Source organism: Hoplias malabaricus, chromosome 14 (assembly GCF_029633855.1).
Source record: "Hoplias malabaricus isolate fHopMal1 chromosome 14, fHopMal1.hap1, whole genome shotgun sequence".
NCBI classification, from domain to species: Eukaryota; Metazoa; Chordata; class Actinopteri; order Characiformes; family Erythrinidae; genus Hoplias; species Hoplias malabaricus.
Window position 1 is genome coordinate 35,633,782 of NC_089813.1, and position 14,986 is coordinate 35,648,767.

The following is a 14,986-nucleotide window of genomic DNA, read 5'->3' on the forward strand; positions in this document are numbered from 1 at the left end:
GGAGGAAGAAGCTTAGCATTTTCCTTGAGGATTTAGCCAATGTCTGCGAGAGGTCATATACATTTTTGGATCATTTTTTTAAAGCAGTGATATTTAGCCTTGGATATTTATATTGGTTCTAATATTAAGGTGGCTAATGAAAAGACCAGTTTTTGAACACGAAGGTGTATAAACTGATGTGCCTTTCACTTCTCTTTCTCTGGATGAACAAACTATCCATGATTGTTTGTAAAAGGGACAGAATAATCTTGCTCTCAAATAAACAATGCTAAAGAAACAAAGACTCCAATACAGACATGTCATTGTTGTTACATAAAAAAAACTCTGAAGATGCCAAGTATTTATTTATTTTTTTTTAATATTAGCTTCAGCACATGTTAATTTAATTTCACAGGTGCCAGAATATCTTCTAAGCATCTAACTGACAATCTGAGGATAATGCTTTCAGTGTTAGGTGCAGTGCCTTTGATAGTCATAACATCTGTTTAAACTAAATACAAAACATTTAAGATTAATAAAATTGCGGTTGTGTGCCTGGATTAACTGAACTGTCAGCAATATGCTCTGCACAGACACTGTAATGCTACTCTTTTGTTTTAGCCATAGATTTGATGAAAAACAAGAATTACATCCACGCAACAAACCCTTTAAACCAGCAGTGTCCCAGCTGCTCAACTGTTTGTTTTTTAGATTTTAAATGTCCTTTTCTCCTTGGTATCATAGGATCTGTGAAGGGAGAATTCCACGGTTTTTATTTAAAGTGTCTTCGTAAATTAAAGAGAAACTGTTCACCACTGTTTTAAGCTGAGTCCACTTCTAGTTATGAAAAAAAATGGGAGGGTCACTTCGGGTGGAAATACTCCCATGCTCTACACTTGTGTGATTCTCATGTTTACGAGCGCAGTGTGGGTGTGCACAATCACAGGAGTTAAACATTGGCCAACTTATGTGTAGCATGTGACATAAGCATACTTTGGGGTGATGACATGTCATTCGCGCCTACAGCAAAGTTGAATGAGAAGGTATGCATGGGCGGCATGTATAAAAATCTGTGTGTTGATTGGTGTTGATAATTATGGCAATTAAAATTTTTACAGCAGGGTTGTACAGGAAGCTAAGCCTGAGGGATATGGACCAGAATGTAATCACAATACTTTCTTATTTGCTCGGTGTTGATAATTATTGCAATACAGTGATCCCTCGTTTTTTGTGGGGGATGCGTTCCAAGACCACCCACGAAAAACGAATTTCCACGAAGTAGATGTATTTATCAAGAATTTGGACTTTTAAAACCCTCCCTGTTACTGTTAACAACCCACCCTTTGCATTAAACAGTCATTCTATAATGTTTTTCAGCTGGAACTACATGTGATATCCTACCAGTTTCTTTAATAGAGTCATTCCTAAACTGTGATTTAGGATTTAGCGTCAGTAAATTTCACTCGGATGTGGACATGAACAATACATGTACTGTACGTAAGAAATACTTACGTTTTTCCTAGATTTTCTCTCGATATTCGCAATATAGCGGCCAAAAGCCCCCTTGAAAAAACCTGCGAAGTAGCAAATCTGCGAAAGATGAACCGCAAAGTAGCGAGGGATTACTGTATAACATTTTATAACTCATCACGGTTTTAAAAATCCTTCTAGAAATTGTAGAATGAGTACACCAGATTTTTCATGTTAATGCTAAATCCACTCGATTTTTCTAGACCTATGTGAACATACATTTTGATTACCCTTCCTAGATAATGAAAACCTGACACACTGAAAACCTGTAAGGTCCCTATAGTTCCGTGTACAGGTTTTGTAGGCTAATATGCTACATTTTAATCATTGTCACATAATCAAACACTTAAGCAGAGACATTTCCTAACTGTCTTTCTCACTAGCAGTAGTTAAACAGATATGTTAAAGCGGTCTTTTGATTTATATTGTCATTGTTAACTAATGTTGTTTTGCTATAGAGCTATGCATTGCAACAATACATATCACGATACTGGGCTTATGATTCCATATATTGTGATATATTGCAATTTGTAGGTAAACTGCCATGGTATAAAAACAAACCACTATAAGCATAAAATCTGTGTGTATAAGCAAACACTTTTAATCAGGACTGTGGGATCTGCATGTGCCACACTGAATTCTGTATTCTTAATTTGTTTATTTAAAGAACCTTGCAAGCATGCTTTATTTTATCTCTTAATTAATAATTATGACTCATAATTGCCACATTGTTGTCATTAGTAACCATGCACAGTTTGAGGTTAATCAATCCAAGCATCCCTATTGCATTTACAGTTTTTATGTGGCTTCTGAAGAAAATCAATTTTCATCCATTACTGTATCCTGACCATTACAACTTACCATCCATTTAGTATTAAGTATTTGGTTATTGTGTGGATTTTTGTACTGAAATATAAGGTTTTTGGATCAGATAGTAATATAGTTAGGCAAGAGTCTATGTAAGTTTTGTATGGGCTAGGCTTGCATGAAATATAATAGATTATGATTCTCTATGATAAAACCTGTAATTCTAAACACATTAAAACCTTGGGCAGGGAGAAACATTTGGGGGAAAAGGATACAATTAAGAGAAAATCATTCATTTAATTTGGGAAAATAATGAATGAGGTATAAGTTTAGACAAATAAGGATAAGTGTGATGAGTAAGGTGGTGAATGCATTATGTGTGGTGTGAAGTACAGCTCAGATCTGATATTGATTGGATGAGTATGTAATTAATTTGATTGACTTATTTATTTAATTATCTTGTTTTTTTTTCATTTGCTCTTTAATTTATGCAGACATGTGTGAAATTCTCCATGAACAAAACACTTTCTATACAATTCAGAAGCTGTATCCTTGCCATTTGCTAGCACTTCTGTCTGTTGGAGTGCTGGAAAACATTCTAATGTGTTTATGAAGCCCCGATGTCTGTAAATGAGTGAAAAGACAATCTCTCGGTCTCTCTCTCTCTCCCTATTCTTTCTCTCTCGCCCTACTCTCTTTCTCTCTCTCTCTCTCTCTCTCTGTTCCGTAAGCGGGTAATATTGTTTTATTTTTGCTGTTTCAATTAGGGTGGAAATGTCTCCAGGTTTTGAGACTGCTAACTGCGTTACCGAAAGGGCTACAAAACCATTTGTGTTACAAATAAGTTAATAATAAGTTTCTGTGGTAGTTCAAACAGTGAATAAAAACTTAAAAAGTTAAACTTCAGCCATGTACAAACAACAGTCTGTTTTTTCTTCCCCTCACCCCTCAAACACACTGTTCCACCTTAAACGGCGCTTAGCTTTGGACTGTAAACAACCAGCGGGAACAGCGATTGCCCACAGTTGTAGACATTCCCTTTAAGTGCACAAAAGAACATTTTAAACTCTAAAAACAAACCAGTTTGAAGCTGGGACACTGATTTAATGGGATTGTTAATGTGATTTAACATATGATATAATGGCAAAATTTCTTTTAGGCAGAGTCACTCATACAGATGTTCATAATGCATGTAATGATGTCCATTATGTTAAACCCAAATTAAACAATTTCTCAGTAGCCTGACTGTGTCCTGACCATGACAAAGTTTGCATTTTGTTTAGCGCTGAATCTCAAGTAAATCAATTACCTGCCGTTATGTCCTTGTTGGCAAAATTCATGATGTGCCATGACATCTAATACAATTTTTTTTGGACTGAATTTTAAAAAAGTCCAATGAACTCTCTTTAGATATTTCAAACAAGTTCATAAAAACCATACCAGTGATCGTACATTTTATTGAAGTGTCTTCAGAGTACTTGATCGCTCTTAAACTAAATGTGCTAAACTCAAAAATGCGGTGGGCTACTGGGCTTGTGTTTTATTTTATTTTATTTTTTTTTTAACATTCCTTACCTTTTCAGTGTGTGACACAGCACCCCCACTCTGTAGCTCTCTTAAATGCACCTGAATGAACTCTGGCCTTGTACTTAGTTACAGTTATTTGACACACCACACATGCCGTAATTTTGAAATACCACGCTCAGTTGGAGGATTTGTCCACAATTTTAAATACAGTGGTATGTGTTATTACCGTTACACTGCCCAACCCTAGTTCTGACCATGGTAAAGATTCCATTTCTTCGGGTGGTGCATCCCAAGGCTGTAGAGCCAATGTAAGTGGCCTATTGTGAATTGCAATAATATGATGATAAAAATGCATCCTAACACTTGTAGACCTGTGATATATTTATGAGATTTCAATCATTGTAAGACCCTAAAGACACAGCATGTACGTTGCTCACTCCACCCAAAATGTCTGACTCGGTGGGTGGAGTCAGATAAAAGTGATCTTTGTCTGGTGTAATGAGATAAGTGACATAGCAAATCTTTTAACTGGCTTTATCTAAAATTTGTCTGCGTTTAAAAACTATAAGCTCCTAAACCACACCCAACTTCATGCTCTATGTATCTATTGTGTTATTTCACTTTATTTGAATTTTTTAATATATATTGTTTACAAATTCCTGCCAAGTTTAAATTTTCACACCAGAAATGTGTCAAAAATTGGTGATTCAGTTTAAATAATAAGAATAATTAAATCCACCAAAACAACAGTTTTTTGCACTGCCTTTTTTTTTTTTAATAGTTCAATCACCACTAATTTAGTTTGTCATCTAAACTTCGTCGGATCACTCCACAGCTGATACCGACACAAGCTATCCACACTTTATTCAACAAGAATCAATGTGCAGCAGTTTTCTCAGTATTCTTGCTCTAGTTCAGGATAGTGCATGTTCTGATGAAAACAGCTAAATTGGTGAACTGACCAGACCTTTTTAACCACAGCAGAACATTACAGGTGATTGGCTACTTGTTGCATTGTCTAATTGTGAAGAGCAAGGGTTGGGTCACATTTTGATGTGTTCATTAAGCATGTTACGTATTCATTGTGCTTTCTGTATGTGTTGTTCTCTGCACTTTGTTTTCATAGCCTGCCTGGCTGCGTCATTTATTTATTTTCCCCTCTGACCTGCTGCTGTAAATGGTTAGGGCTGTTGACCTCTAGTGTATTTTTTTTTTTTTTTCCATTCTTGGGAATGTCGGCTAAATGACAATTAAATCCCAAAGGTATTTTATTTTGATTAATCTAAACAAAGAGTTTTGTTCTCATGGTGCATGTTCTCGCCCTCTAGAACACAACAGTACACACATTAGCGCAGATGAGGTGAAAGCACACCTGCCCAACTCATGTTATCTATGTCACAATATCACAAACATAAACCAAATATTTGTGTACAAATCTGCTGATTCTGATTTCAGTTGATTATGATTATGCTGAGCAGATGGGGCATTATTTTATATTGTGTATATTGGGCTAAATTTATATAAGCCTTAAGGGGTTAATTTCATAATTTGTTTGTAAGGCTGTCGTTCAGTGTATTCTGTGCACTCGTGGGCTTGTTATTGAGTAGTGATTATTAAATTATTTTTAAGGACCTCCAAATTGTTGCCACATTTATTCACATCCCCATAGCTCTGATGGGTACTGAAGGCAACTTTGAATACCACTAGTATAAAGTACTCAATTTTACATGTCATATTAGTGCAGAGGTCACATGGATGGCACTCATAGTGGCAGAGCTAATCTCTAAATTGGCAGAGCTTTGCTTGATATTGTGGCTAGCGAAATAACATCATATTGTCTCACTACACTATTCTGAGCATTGGTGTATATAGTCTCTATTGTTGATATTAATAAAGCACTCACCCACAGTGTGATAAATAACCAAAAGAGCATTATTAATTCAGTTCAGTGCATAACAGTGAAACAGCAGTTCCTATTGTTACATATTGTGATGGTGTGCTTAGCATTGTTTTAAATCAACTGACTTGCTTTTTATCCAGTGTATAACATTTTAAAATGTATTATAGTTTTTGTTTTTTGTTGTTTATCATGAAAATGTTTTCCCCGTATTGCTCACGCTTACAATTAATTGTTTTTTTGTAAACTTTACAATGCAAACATACTCCTCTGCACTGCAATTCATTGAGGGTTGAGATAGTAATTTGAGGCATGGCCCAATTGTTATTATTCAGCTAGGCTGTGCTGCTTGGAGAATATTTAAACATACTCTCTTTTCACCCCTGAAAGTGAAAGTCATTAATATTCAAACTGATTTATATTCTATAATATATAACTGCCATATTAATTCCATTTATTCATAGTAAAAATAAGCCGATCTTGGTGGATATCTATTTAGAGTTTAGTTTCAAAATCCCATCAAATTTTTAGACTGTATTGCAACAGGACTTATATGGGATTAGCTCACCATATTACCATAAGCTTTGTGTTTACCCTGGGTATGGTCATTATTCGTCCAGGGTGGACCATATTAAATGGGGGAAAGGTGTTTTTTTTTTATTTTTATAGAGCAGATGTGTCTTGGGCAAAACCCCAAAGCCTGCAGTTAATGAAGAGACTAAGTAAATCCACAGCAGTCGGGTCTGCTCTTGTAGAAGTGAGGAGAGGGAGAGACCACTTCTCTACAGTGGCCCGTTTCAGCTGCATTCTCCAACCAATCACCATCATCCATGTGCAGCTGAGCTTAGGGGAAACTGGCTGAATGCAGTAAGAGCCGGCACAGACAGGATCCAACCAGCTTGAACCAGTTCTGACTGCAGCCGGTTAGATGGGGGAAGTGAATTAATGGCGTGTCATAAAGATCAGGAGGGGGCTGGGTGATTAATAGATAAGTGGGGGAAGGGAAACACTCTTGATCAGTCGGCATCTGATTTGAAAACCTGATTAAAACAAAATTGAATTAGTTTTATGATTGTATTAAGCTAATTCCTGTGCACTAGATCAGAGTACATACCCAAAATAGAAAATCCGCCTTTGTTTGAGAGCAAGCACCAAATACATCTTAAACCCCCACCCCCCCATAATTGTTTTTCATTTGTGCAGATTATTATTTCTTTCATAAATTAAACATAAAGTTGCATTGTAATATAGAGCTAATGTGCCGCTCTGAGAGCCCCAAGCATGGTCTCTTTCCTCGGCTAATTTTGGATAAGGCATTGATGTAAATATTGAGGAACTTTCTTTTTAATATCCCATATTTTTTTTATTGTAAATACGCCTATTTTGATTGTTCTAAAGGTAGCTCTCTTTCAAACAGCTAGTTTACTTTTTTTTACTTAGCGCAGTAAGTTATAGATGTGTCTCTTTGGTTTGCTTTAAATCCATTTTTTCATATAATCAGAGTGACTTCATGAAATAGGCTGTCTTTCTGTGTTCATGTAGATAACTGTAACTCTGAGGATGACTTTCACGTCCAGAAAATAACACTTATTATAGAATATAGTTGATATTTTTTATTTTGTATTCCTGTATATAATTATATACAATTATATACAGGTTAAACCAATGATGTAAATTCTGCTCATATTTAATAAATAAATAAATACCTCACTCTAGTACATCTGATCACAACTAGTCAAAATAGAACAAAACCTCTGGCACTGCAGAAGACTTGTAGAAATGTTTAATGCTAGATAAGTGATGAAGTGACCCTAGGTTAACATATTGCACATGTCCGTGCAGTCGTTTTTCTCACTGTTTCTTATTACCTGTTTCTTTTTCTTTTTATCTTACTCAATTCTAGTGAATATCATGCGGTGTACAGTGTGCTACCAAGAGTACAAACAGACGGACATGATAGACAATTACTTTGTGAAAGATACAACAGAAGTCTCTAGCACTTCAACTGAAAAATCTACACAGGTGAGAGAGGATTTCTGGCTGCCTTTTGTCAGCGGTGTCTAATTTCACACATTAGGATGCTCTCAGCCTCCTTCAAGTTAAGAATTTCTGCATGCACAAAGAAAAACTGCTATGAATATGCCATTTTCAGTTTAGACCTGTGCTTTTGGAGCCTGTTTTAAAGCCCTGTGTGTGTGTGTGTTAACCTTTAACAATGCAGGCTTGCACCAGCTGTGAAGACAATGCCAGCGGAATTGGTTTTTGTGTGGAGTGTGGGGAATGGCTATGCAAGACTTGCATTGAGGCACATCAGAGGGTCAAGTTCACCAAGGATCATACAATACGTAAAAAAGAAGAGCTCACACAGGGTAAGTTAATGGAATACACTACATGTCACCCTCCATTGTTTATAGTGTCTGCCTTCTCAATACTGAATCACAGGAGAGCCACTGACTACTCACCATTTGTTATGCAGTGGGTATCCTGCACAATCACAGTTTTTGGTGATTGAATGAATTTGGACGTTCATGTGATCTGAATGAAATTTTATTTAAAAATAACGCATTCTGTAACAAGGTGTTTTGAATAAATGGGATGGTGTAGTTCAAAATGATTATAATGCAATGTCATTGCATTATCATGTTTTATATTAATTGTGATATCTTTATTAACAATGACTTAACTTTCATTCAGTACACATGGATTTATGACCGTGCAATTAGTGCACACGCCAGCGTTTTGTAAGATCCACACAAGTTGGTGCTATTGGGTTTTTTAAGGTTTGTGAAGAAAGAAACCTATTCAGTGCCAATGTTTCAAAGCAAAAATGTTTAGCCATGCTTCTTTTGTACATGATGTCATATAGAAACCACATTCCCTGTGGGAGTACTTTAAGTTTGAGCTGTTTGTCGGGAATATTAGAAGCCACTTTTGTATCCATAGCTAGGCATCATGAAAGCTAATAATGTGGTCATTTTTGTTAAATTGAATTAACACAAGTCAGTTGTTTGTATGAGGCCTTGAGGATATAAAAGCTGTGATAATCATGGATTGATGAAGCAAATACCTTTTAGATCAGGTTTGTTGTAGAAAACTTGAATTGACAAGAAGCTGTGGGCTCAGAGATGTGTGGTTGTACTGGCCCCAGTTTTACAGGCAGGGGATCCTAGCACAGTTTCTATGGAAACAGGCAGAGTTTTGAGTGAGTCAGTTGCTTGGCCCGTGCTGGATTCATTACTGTTAACTCGCCTACGGTCATTCGTAGCTTTGGTCAGGTCTGGAGGGGAGGCTGTTAAAACATATGGCTGTTTGGGAGTGTGAGAGATATAAAATGATTGAGAAATATTTTGGAGCCTTGTGTTGAGCGATACGTCATAATCTAATGATGTGTCCTAAATTAGACCTTTTGTCAATGGCTTTTGACATTGATTGCTGATTGGAATGTGTTTGGGAGATGCATAATTATTGTTTCTTAGAAGTGTCTTTCTTGCTGTGTCCACACTTTGTAAAAAATGTCATTGCCGGACGCCGTATAGCTGTTGTCACAGGTATTTCTGGCATTTCAAAAACAGGAACCCAAAATACATACCCTTGTCATTGGAAGTCCTGGAGAAGCTTTGCTGCTTCGAATCAATGTCTTTGTTTACATCTGGTTTTTATTCTGTGATTGTGTTGTACAGAAAATATGGAGGACAGGACTAATAAATACAGAAATGAAAAAAGGAGAACAAAGCTTTGTTCATAATATGACACCAGCATCAGTGTTTTACTTGTTCATTTTATTTAAAGATAAATACTAACTAATCTTCCACCGAAGAACAAAGAAGACCAAGAACATTGTGTTGATTTTAAGAATTGTAATTACTTGTTTATTCAGTGTAACAGGTTAGAGCCTGTGAAGTTGACGGAGGCAGTACGCAGCTATATGGAGCACACTAACGCCACAAAATGTCCCCCCAACACTTCCCTTTACAAATTTCAGGCAAAGACACACACTCATGTGAAATAAGACAAATTCAGCAGTCCTCCTTTCTCTGGTAAATGTTGCCAAGTTCCGAGCCGTCCTGCTGAGCTTGTGAACTACCCAACACTGAGCTGAGGCTAATGCGCATGAAACACACACAAACGGAGCATGTTCCTGTCTTATTTCCTTTTATTCAGCCACGGTTCATGCTGAAGAACCTACTGTCCTTTGGTTCCAACTAATTTTTCTGATTTGCGAGCCAGTTTATGTCAGTGGAAACGTGCAGAGTGGTTCCAAATTTAGTTCCCTAACTGGAATGTGAACTAACAACAGATGGTGTAGTGGGGCCACCTTAAGTTCTCTTTGTGAAATATGGCTGAACTTACAGTTCCTACCAGTGAATGCACCTCTTCAATGCTGGACTGCCTACAACTTTCCAATAAAAAATAATCCACCTTACTTGCCAATTAAATTTATTAACATAATTTGCAAACTGGGCGCCACGGTGGCGCAGCAGGTAGTGTCGCAGTCACACAGCTCCAGGGCCCTGGAGGTTGTGGGTTCGATTCCCGCTCCGGGTGACTGTCTGTGAGGAGTTGGTGTGTTCTCCCCGTGTCTGCGTGGGTTTCCTCTGGGTGATCCGGTTTTCTCCCACAGTCCAAAAACACATGTTGCAGGTGGATTGGCGACTCAAAAGTGTCCGTAGGTGTGAGTGAATGTCTGTGTTGCCCTGTGAAGGACTGGCGTCCCCTCCAGGGTGTATTCCCGCCTTGCGCCCAATGATTCCAGGTAGGCTCTGGACCCACCGCGACCCTGAGATGGATAAGCGGTTACAGATAATGAATGAATGAATTTGCAAACTTTCAGCTGTTTGAAATACATTTATTTAACAAGAATATGTTACATAAATTTTTCTACAAATTCAACACAAAATGCCACTTTAATACTACTGCAGTCTCTGAATTATTCGACCCCTTCATCACAAGAGTTTTTAGTACTTAGTAGAGTATCCCTTTGTTTTTTATAACCTGCTGCAAACAGGATGCCTAGACAGATACTAGTCCGTTCATTATGAGCAGTGGCTTCCGATTCACAAATATTCTCTGCTTTGTGTGCTGCAACTGCCTCCATCAAAACCCATCAAAGATTTTCTGTGGGCTCAAGTCATGTGACTGTGCCAGTCACTGCAGAGTCCCCCTGAGTTCTTCTGAAACCAGGTGTGTTTGGGACTCAAACACACATTGTACAGTTTAAAGTCCAGTAACCAACAAGCTTGATTGAATCCATCTTGCATTCCTCAGGCTGCAGGTTTCCAGCGCCAGAGAAAGCAAAGCAGCCCCTGAGCATCACTGAGCTACTGCCATACTTCACTGATGGCAGGGTGCTCTTTTAAGTTTATGCTTCATTCTTCCAATTAGTTGGCCAATTAGTTACTAAATGACTTTCCATGTTCTACCCGTGTCTGTGTGGATTTCCTCCAGGGTCTCTGGTTTCCTCCCACAGTCCAAAAAATGGAGGTTAGGTGAATTGGCATACCTAGGAACTGTCCTGGTGTGAGTGAATGAATGCATGTGTGGGGAGTGAATGTGTGCGCACCCAGATATGGATTGGTATTCTGTCCTGGATGAAACCCTAGTGCCCGATGCAGTCCTCCAGGTGGACGGTCGTTCCTGGTTGAGCGCGTTTGGCTGCTGCTTCTTGCCAGTGTGTGTCTGGATTGAGTGTTGCTTGGAATGGCGTCTGAACAGTGTTGATTGTAAAGCGTGTAAACCTTCAGAGTGCTGATTGGCCAGGGAGACTTGTCAGTCACTATGAAATGCAGACCCACCAGCATAAATAAGCCATCTGTAAAATCTTAGACTTGCAGCAGTGGGCACATTTAGTTTTATCCGACTTACAGCAGCAGCCTGTAAAATTACACTGTCGTGTTTTGAAGAGGTTCAACTGCTCCTTGGATCAGTGGCCGACGGGAAAAAAAACCCCATGAGAGCTGAACGTACAACAAAGAAAAAACTGTGCTGATCTGTGGGAACTGGCTGTGGTACCATAATAATAATAAATAAAATAAATAAATAAAACCACAACACAGGAACACACGAGCAAACAGCCGCTAACTGCACTATGTAACATTTTGCCATTAATTTTTAATATGGTGTAAAGAAGATCTACATAAGAGGGATGACTACAGCAAAAATACACAATCTTACCTTGTTGTCCTTTAAGTAGCTGCAGCAGATGTGCTTGAGACATCACCTGATTTGCAAATGGGTCCTCTTATGAGGCATTCTGTTCAGGAGGTTGAGACTGCAGTTGTCATTAAAAGTGGCACTTTGTGTTGAATGTGGAGAAACCATTTGTTTTATTAGCTGTGTTGAGTTACTAAAATGGTTGATTGGTTTATTGCAAACAGCTGAAAAGTTGTACAATTGTAATGTATTGTGTAACTTTAACAGAAAAGTTACTTTTAAAATGAATTTATGATGTTATGAATGCAGCTTATTTTTATTTAATGTTTTTTATTATTACAGTATTTTATGTTTATTATTACAGCATAGTTACTATTGTTCACCGTCATCTTGTTGCCTGTTTCAAATCAGCGTTATGTCACTGTGACATAAAATCTGTCATTTTACCCCAGAAAATATTAGATAAAAATTATTGTCAGAGGAAAAAGTCACCTTTGATGTGAACTTGATTGTGTCATTTGTAATGACTAACTTATGTAGCTCTTATGGAGTCTTATGAACTTTGCCCTACAGTAAACATTTACTTGTGTGGGTTTATAAAACACACAGAGGGAAATGGATGAAAATCTGTCCTGAAAATGTAATGAAATGTGTTCTTAGCATTGTGTTACTAACTGTGGTGTAGTAGAATGTTTAAGAATTTTAAGCATGATGGTCTATGTTTAGATCTTATTCTTGTGTAAAATTAAGTAATTTCGGTTACAAATGACTGTAATTGATGGTCAATTTGGCTCTTGCGCTGAATGCCAGCTGTGGTCAATCTCATGTAATGTAACATGCTGAAACTGGTTGCACCTAATAGGTCTTTTTATATAGGTGTAGAACTTCGCTGTGGTGTTTGATCCTTGTGGTATTTTAATTTTATTAAGACCTGTGTTTGGAAAATTGCATAAAACGTCTAATTTAAATGAGATGGTTTTAAATGGTATCAGATATTTTCCATGGTTTACATTTGGGTAACAAAATAACCTGTCTGTAGTTTTGGATCACATTTCTGGACCTTTTTAAAGCTGTGTCTTTTACTGTTTACAGAGTCTGTGAGTTCATCAGGACAGAGGACCGTCTTCTGTCCAATTCACAAACAGGAGGCGCTTAAGCTCTTCTGTGAGACCTGTGACAAACTGACATGCAGAGACTGTCAGTTGTTAGAGCACAAAGAACACAGGTCAGCCAGCCATGTTCTCCATTATCAATGTTTTTAACTGCTTTGTCACATTCTTAATATTGCCACTGATTTGCTGTGTTTGTGGATTAGCACGCCTGTGTGATATGATATACTCTGTGTCTATTACACCAAGGTTTGTGTTAAGTATTATGTGTGTGTATATATATATATATATATATATATATATATATATATATATATATATATATATATATATATATATATATATATGTGTGTGTGTTTGAGATGTGTTGGCTTTTTTCAGCTTCTGGTCAATGTAGCTGATAGAAGCTACCTGTGTTTTTTTTGCCCTTTTGTAGGTACCAATTCTTGGAAGAAGCCTTTCAGATTCAGAAAGGAATTATTGAGACATTCATGTCAAAACTGCAGGAGAAGAAAAATTTTGTACAGTTTTCTGCAGCTCAGGTGCAAAACAGGTAGGGCTGATGCCAAATTCCTCACATTCTCAAAAGTCTCGGTCTGTCTGTGTGTGTGAGAGAGTGTGAATATGCATATTTAAATGTAAACTCGTTTGGCTATAGTGCTGAGAAATCCTAAACAGGCATATTTTTGTAGACCTGTAAAGCTTTCATCTTTTACAGAACAGAAATCAAATCCTCTCTAATAAGAGGAAGCAGAGTAGATGTTTATTTCTTCTGTACACAGTTTGAGAAACCTGAAACTGGATTTCCAAAAAACCAGCACTCTATTAGACTGTGGCCAGCTGTGGATAGAGAATAAGGGCTTAGGTTGTTGGTTTGATTCCCACGACCAGCAGGAAAACTGGGGGAGGTTGGAGTGAGGCAACCCCCCCCCCCCCCTCAATCCATGGCTGAGGTGTCCTTGAACAAGGCACTGCTCCCCATGTGCCGGAGATGGCTGTGTTTGTTCACAACCCCTACTGCACTAGTGTGTATTCACTGCCACAGATGGCTTAAATGCAGAAGACACATTATGTCACTGTTTCAAAAAAATTTAAAAGCTGTCTTTCACATTTCACATGTGAAACTTTCATGATTAATGGACCAGTAGAAATGCTCCAGAAATATTAAAGAAAAAGTTAATTAACCTTTTCTTCTTTGCTTTTAAAGTTACTTCTTTATAGAGGAATAGAGCTATTTAGATATGCTTTTCTTTGGATAGTAAGGACATGTTTTGGATTATTGTATGGCAGAAAATGCAACCAACATTTGGGAGTGTGAAAAAACATTATGCATTTTTTAAATTTTCTTTAAGAAACTATAAGCAAATCTCCAAAGTTGTAGTATAAACACCAGATGGTGTATATAAACACCATGTTTCTTTGAGAAGAATCTCATTTACTTTCTTGAATCTTTTATATCTTTATTTAGCTGAATAAAGTAAATAGAAGATTTCCGCAGTTTCACTGACCAGTTTTTGGAGCGTAAGTGTGTCAGGCATCATTTTAAATTTGTTCATATTTACAAAATAGAATCGGGTTGGTTCAGAAGATTTGTCTTTGTGATTTTGTCAGTTAAATAATGGTTCAAGAATATTAACAAATCACAGATTCTTGATGTTCTTTCAATTCACAGAAATCCTTTGCCTGAATGGGGTTTGTAGTTGTTGAGCCTTATCAGTAATTATCTGTTAAATACTTTGCCTGGGAATGTAATAAATGAATAATCCTATGATTCGTGTTTGATTTCACCCACTTGCATTCCAATACAGCTGTGTACATCCAGTTATTTTTCTGGCGTCTTTTTGGGGACCGAAAAATGTCCAAATGTGATTGAGCATCATGTATAAACAAAGCCTCATTTAGAGCATTGTCTTTACAGAGGCGTGTATTTAAATCGCAGGTGTGTGACTGCAGTCCTGCTGTGCTCAAATACTGCACAGTTGCCCTA

At 37.4% G+C, this 14,986-nt stretch overlaps 1 protein-coding gene across 2 annotated transcripts in view; it reads left to right on the top strand.

Moving 5' to 3' along the window:
• The window catches only part of trim33 (tripartite motif containing 33), a 32,300-nt gene that overhangs the window by 1,624 nt on the left and 15,690 nt on the right, over window positions 1-14,986 (top strand). For both annotated transcript variants that reach the window (XM_066644117.1, XM_066644118.1), the window contains exons 2-5: window positions 7,644-7,762; window positions 7,962-8,109; window positions 12,983-13,115; window positions 13,436-13,552. In XM_066644117.1, the coding sequence (XP_066500214.1) occupies window positions 7,644-7,762; window positions 7,962-8,109; window positions 12,983-13,115; window positions 13,436-13,552 (517 nt within the window). The remainder of the gene's footprint in view (window positions 1-7,643; window positions 7,763-7,961; window positions 8,110-12,982; window positions 13,116-13,435; window positions 13,553-14,986) is intronic.